Raw genomic sequence first — 6,295 nt, 5'->3', positions numbered from 1 at the left:
GTGTCTGGTTCCTCCCATTTCTGGTGTGGATGGCATCCCTGTGAACTGAAGGAGGGCAGTTGATTGTATCTGGTTCTTCTCACCCTTCCATTTGAGTGCAGGACACATGAGCCAGTCACTATGTCTCACTTGGTTTCCTAAGTTCATCTCACTTGCTGAGCTGAGACCATCATCTGTATCCCCTGCAGGAGCTGCAGGCCCGGACTGACAAAGTACAGGGTTGGGGTTGAAGGAGGAAGAAGGTCATGGCATCTCTGGGGGAGGGGGCTGCAGGGTTCATGACCATTTTTATCTTCTAGCCTAGAACCTACACAGAAGAAAGACAAGAGCCCAGGGACAGGACCATACTGGCAAACTTGTTTCACATTTTAAATGTTAACTTTGCTTTATCAGAAGATCTTCTTTAGAAACAAAGTCCCCACTGTGAGGAAAACCCACTCTGCAGATGATCACTTCTGCAAGATTGCCTTGGGTCTGTTCTTAGCCAGTGCCACCTGAGGGGACCTAAAGTTTTGCTTCTATGTGCTATGCTTGACCTTAGGTTGGGTGTGGTAGGGGGCTTCCCACCAGCTGCAGGATTGAGCATTTCTGGGAACTTTGCTGAGGAGGCCCATCCTTGAGAGGGAAAATGTCGGGGTGCCCTGAGCCTAATCTCTCTTAGGATGGCTGATGTCTCATGCCATGCCCACTGCAGGATCAGAGAAGGGCAGCCAGATGACTGGGTATGAATCTTGGCCCTAGAGAGCCCCCCACAGGCATCCCCAATTATTTTTGTACTATAGGGATCTCATATGGTTAACTATGAGTTGAGTGTGTGTGTGTGTGTGTGTGTGTGTGTGTGTAAAGATAGATGATAGAGACATTGTTGGGGAGGGTTTGGGACTATAAGCTTTTCTTGTTTTCAAGAGTGGGTGAGGTCAGTCTGCTGAAATTCTCAAGAAACACCCTCTGTGGCAAAGTCCTCTAGATCATCTGTGGAGATGATACTTAGGCTTGGAGCTTCTGCACCCTCTTCCTCTGGACTATGGGGAGGCCCATGGGGGCGCTGAGCGGAAGAGACACGCTGGGTGGACTCACCCAGCCATTCAGGGGGAGACTGCAGTCTAGCACCCTGGGAACTCTGGGGCCTGTGGCTGGAACCCTGCCCGAGAAAGGTAGGAGCTGCAAGCTGAGAGGAGCAGCGCAGAGGCATCAAAGAAGTGACAGGCACTGGCTGGAAGCCGGGGTACAGTAGGTAGGGAGCAGTCAGGGCTTCCTGTAGAGGTGGCTCCGAGGAGGCCTCCTCAGAGGATGGGACAGAGACCTTGACATACTTGCCAGTCTCAGGATCATAGAAAGTCTTGATTTTCACTTGGAGAGGCATGTCGAAGACAAAGTATTGTCCTGACTGGGGATCCTGGAGCACCTTCTGGGTGGCAGGATAAGGGGGAAGAGGTGTGAGGGACTGGGGTCCCCAAGGCCGCCTCCCTGCAGGCTCCCAGCCACAGGACACTGAGTGGCGGTGCGTGGGTGGGGGCAAAGAGCGGATGGCCGGGAACCTGGGTCGAGGCCCCTTTCCAGGAGACACAGGCCTTTCCTCAGTCCCCTGAGTGTCCTCTGTGAAGGGCTTGCCCTTCCAGGCCTCAATATGCTTTTCCAGCATCTGATCACTCTTCCTTCTCTTGCTTGCCAGCTTCTTCGCCCTGCGCAGGGCCTTCTCAGTCTTGGGTGGGACTGCAGGGGGCTTGCCTACAGCCTTCTCCAGCAGAGAAGGGGGCTCTGGTTTCTCAGCAGCATCAGCTAGCAAAATGCCTCCTGGAGAGAGGGTCCTGAAATCTTCCAACTGCTCGAGTTGGGGATATGAACCTTCAGCCCCCCATGTGAGGCCATGTGTCATGTCTTCCCTCCTAGTGAGCCCCGTAGGGCCTGTAGGGCCCGAGCTGGCCCAGGGGCTAGGGCCAGGAGGCGCTTGGCTCTGCCAGTGTTCCCCAGTGGCCTGGGAAGCTTCTTCCCAAATACTGCTGGTTGCAGGGGAGCACGTGCTGCTCTCTTCTAGAGAGCTGGGGTTGGGGGAAGTTACCTCACTGGGGACCAGCCTTCTTCCTGAAGGTACTGCTCTGGGTGCAGACAAAAAGTGGCTTTTGAAACCTTGTTCTTCCCAACAGGTATGTTGTGGCAGGGAGGGGGGCGAGTCTTCTATGTCATCTGAGGGTAAAGCGATGGTGGGGATATGCTGTGGCATCCCCAGTTTCCCTGACTCTGCTGATCTGTTCTTCTCCTGCACTAGCACTTCTCCTGCTGTATCTGGGGGTGGTTCCATCCTGCCCCCCTCATCCACCAGTGGTGGAAAGGAGAAACGCCCCTTCCAGGTTTTCTGAGAAGTCTCATCCTGGGCTGCAGTGCGTACCGGGTCTTCCTCCACTCCCTCACACACCACACACTTCTGCTGTGTGCCTGGCATGTTATTGAATAGATCATGGCTTTCTGAAGCACCATGGCCACCAGCATCTTTGCCCCACGGTTGCCTTGGCAATTCATTCTCTTTGTGTCTACCACTAAGTGAGTCCTCTGAGGAGACTGTCCTCAGGAGAGGCAGAATAATAGGTTTTATCACTGGGGTGGCCCTGAGCGTATTGTCTTTAATTGGGAACAGTCTGTGCTTGTTGGTAGAAGCTGGCAAGGAGGTTGAGTCCTTGGCGTTCGAAAGAGCTGTATCCTTATCAGCCCCCATCCAAGAGCCTCTAGCATTGACTTCCTCCACTGATGCTTTCCTGGGTCTTCCTCCCCAAGCACCTTGTGTTTTTCTTTGCATTTCCTCCTGTCTGTGCTCATCCACACCTTCACGTCCATTACGAAAGGCACATTGCTGTGGCTCTTCTTTTTCCACCTCAGTTTCTTTCTCATCCTTCCGATTGTCACCTGCACTCACATGTCTCCTCCTGTCTTCCTGGGGACCTTCTGTAAACCAGATCTTCTGCTGATCTTCAAAGGAAGCAAAGGATTGATCTGAAGAGCTGGTGCTGAATTTAGCCTTTGTTTGGAGGCACGGAGTAAAATCAGATTGGCTGTCACTGTAAAACACATCCTCCTCCTCAGGGGAAAGGGGTCCTGGGGAGAACTTCTGGCCCGAGGGTGGATTCTGGAACCCCATTTCTCTCTCAGGCTCTGTCTCTTGGGAGATGGATCTCGAGAGCCCATTCTCCAGCTGGTGGGGCTTCATTTTCTCCATAGCCTGTCCCGTTTCAGAATTCCTGTTGTAGAGTTCAAGGGAGAGATGTTTGCGGGGAAGGCTCTCTCTGGAGTCCGGATGCCAGCCACCCTCGAAGGGACCCTGCTCGGACTCTCCACTGGCTTCTTCATTCTCATTACTGTTCCTTTCTGCAGATTCCCCATTGATGCAGAAATGGGGTTTGGAGCTAGCTGAAGGTGAACTGAAGGTCGGTTGGCTGTCTGCAAAGGATTCTCTAGAGTTGATAACATCCTCTTTCTGGGTACTGTTGTGCAAAACACTAGGGGCATCATCTGGCGTCTCCTTCAAGAGCTCGGTGGGGGGGTTTTCTTCAAGCCCATTGGGAAGGGTGACCCCATTGCTCAAAGGTTCTTGTTTACCATCAAGCTTACCTCTGGTTTTCTCCTCAATGTTTTTTAAGAGAGGCAAGGGACTGTATGTACTCTTGACATGTTTCCGAACATCTTTGAGGTTGAACAGTAGGCTGGGTGCTTTGGATTTGTAGCTATCCCGAGACTGAGCCTCATTGGACTCCTTTTCCTGGTATCCATTTAGCTGTCCTGGGAGGGATGGGCTGATTTCTGCTGGTTGGGTTTCTGAAGTTTCCAGGACATGTTTTGTAGATATAATTGGGGTAAGGAGTTTACTGATGTTAAAGGGGGGGCTGTAATGGTCATTGGACTCCTCTGGCATGTCTAGAACACCATTTTCTGGAAGTTGATCCTGAGGGTTGAGCTTTGAATACAGAGGTAGACCTCTCTTATTGGGCTGTTTCTTGTCTTCCAAAGCATCATGTGGCCCTTCTGTTCCTCCTTTGCCAGTCTTTGGCTTCCTCCATGGGACCTGACTCCGCTTCATCTGAGGGTCAATCTGTGAAGCATTTCCCTCTACAGGGAATACCTGAGATCCTGGATCCCTGGCACCCCAGGCTCCAGATGTGGACTGGATCCCTGAGGGTGACCTGTTCTCTTCCTGGGCACAGTTAGCTCGGCCCTGGAAGGGGGAGACTTTGGACTCTATAGGGTAGGGCTCCTTTAGCAAGGGCATGTCCTCATAATGTTTGGGGGCTTTGTTTTCTAGGGTGGTTTCAGTAATGTCCCTTTTCTCCCGGAGCTTTGGTTGGTGGGTGTCCCATGATTCAAAGGCACTGTTTTCACTGTGTAGAAAAGTCCCCCTAGGAATCCACTCCTTCCCTCTTCCGGGCTCATCTTTGGCTGGCTTGAGAGGTGGAGAGGGAAACCTTGGCTCAAATGAGCCAGCCACATGGCCAGGTGTCTGGAGGAGGCTATCTGAGCTGTGACAGGCTATTTCTGAGTTCTTGGGAGACTCTTGTTCTCCAGGAGCCCTGCCAGACTGGTGGCTGCTCTGATGGGTGTTGGAGACTTCAGCAGGCACCCTCCTGACAGTCAGAAAGGCTGAATCAAAGCAGAAGTTGACACCACTTTCTGGGGGATGTGCAAACTTGGGGGGATTTTTGAGAGCCGGAGGCTTGCTGGGAGGAGGCCGACTGTCACAAGGTTGAGTGTCTGTCCTGTCAAAAGATCTGATCAATGATGAGACTTTGGAGATGGGCTTGCTGCTGCTCCTCAGGCCAGAAATGGGCACTTCCAGTCTTCTCTGGACTGGTGTTGGCAGAGGACTGCTTTTGGGGTACTTTTCCTCCCCCTGAACGTACTTGGGTTGCTGTTGGAAGGTGGCTGCCCAGCCAGAATGCTCAGTGCCTTGAGATGGAAGCTGGCTCCAAATCCCACTTTTCCTGTTTGCATGGCCTACTGTTTCCTGGTGAAAAGTCCCCGACACCTGGCTGGTAATATCTGGGGACAGAGCCAGGTCAGAGTCATGGAAGGATGTGTCCTCCGAGATGCACAAACTCCGGAATGCCCGGTCTGTGAGGTTGCTCACTTCCCTGTCTGCCTCATCCAGCACGCTGCCAATGCTGGAGGTATCACTAAACCCATCTGCACATTTTTTATTCCCCTGCATAGTCTGTCAGCTCCGGTAGGACTGTCTCTGTCAGCTTCTGTTTGGACGTGTCTGTCAGCGGTTAGGTGCCGTTCGGTGAGATTTGGGCAAATGTTAAGAAACCCACCCGTCACAAGGTAGAGCTTTGAGATGAGCAGTTAAGATAGCAACTGGGTTTCTCTCTCTCTCTCTGTAAACGGAAGAAATACACGGTGTGAATGGGATGCCCAGCTTAATTACTCCACACAGTTGTCTCAAATGGATAAATGTGTCTATGTGTAGTGAATTTCATGTGTCAACTTGGCTAACCAAGTGCACTCTTTCTGGTCACTAGTCTGTTGGCCATGACGGTATTTCTCGAATGTGATTGGTGTTAAAATAAGTAGTCTTCAGGTAAAGTGGATTATCTTGTGTCATGCAGTGAACAGCATCTAATCAGTTCAAGGCCTTAAGAGGAAAGGTTATTGTGGTGACAAGCAACTTAAACTAAAAGGCTTCAGTGTAGCAAAGGAAACCATCAACGGAACAAAAAGGCAACTTTGTATCTCATAAAGAGTTAGTATCTAAAGTGTGCAAAGAATGCCTATCACTAGACAACAAACCCCCTACCTCAAGACAACAAAACCAACAACTCCCTAAAAAACAAAACCAAAGGACTCAAATAAAAATCTTGGGAATGGAAGGCATGGTGGTGCATGTCTTTAATCCCTAGAACAGCCAGGACTATGTAGAGAGACTGTGCCTCAAAAAAAAAATGGTGAAAAGGTATAGCAACATGTGCTCAACAGCATTAATTGACTGGGAAATACAAGTTAAAATCATAGTGAGAATCGAGACTTGTTAGGTTAACTAGTGAAAAGCCAACCAACAGTGACCAAAAGAGGTCTGTGCTGTGACAGCCCAGCAGGTAAAAGTACATGCTGGCGAGGCTAACAACCTGAGCTTGGTCCCCCGGACCCACATGGTGAAAGAAGAGAATCGACACTCTCTAGTCCACTTCTGACCTCCATACCAAGCCATGGTCTGTGCATATACACACACGCACGGTACGTGCAGTAAATAAAATGAGCAAATAGAGCAAGGAAGGGAAAGAAAGCCGCTTCCCACTGTTGTTAACAGTGTAAA

General features: G+C 50.8%; 1 protein-coding gene across 3 annotated transcripts in view; it reads right to left on the bottom strand.

Annotated features, from left to right (window-relative positions):
* Window positions 1–335: 335 nt before the first annotated feature.
* Window positions 336–6,295, bottom strand: part of LOC308428182 (cardiac-enriched FHL2-interacting protein) — a 46,114-nt gene continuing 40,154 nt past the window's right edge. For all 3 annotated transcript variants that reach the window (XM_080926568.1, XM_080926569.1, XM_080926567.1), the window contains one exon: window positions 336–5,360. In XM_080926568.1, the coding sequence (XP_080782694.1) occupies window positions 935–5,191 (4,257 nt within the window). In that variant the 5' untranslated portion in view covers window positions 5,192–5,360 and the 3' untranslated portion in view covers window positions 336–934. The remainder of the gene's footprint in view (window positions 5,361–6,295) is intronic.

Source organism: Micromys minutus (assembly GCF_963924665.1).
Source record: "Micromys minutus genome assembly, chromosome: 12".
NCBI classification, from domain to species: Eukaryota; Metazoa; Chordata; class Mammalia; order Rodentia; family Muridae; genus Micromys; species Micromys minutus.
Note: the sequence above shows the minus strand (reverse complement) of the source record. Positions and strands in the feature narration are given on the sequence as shown.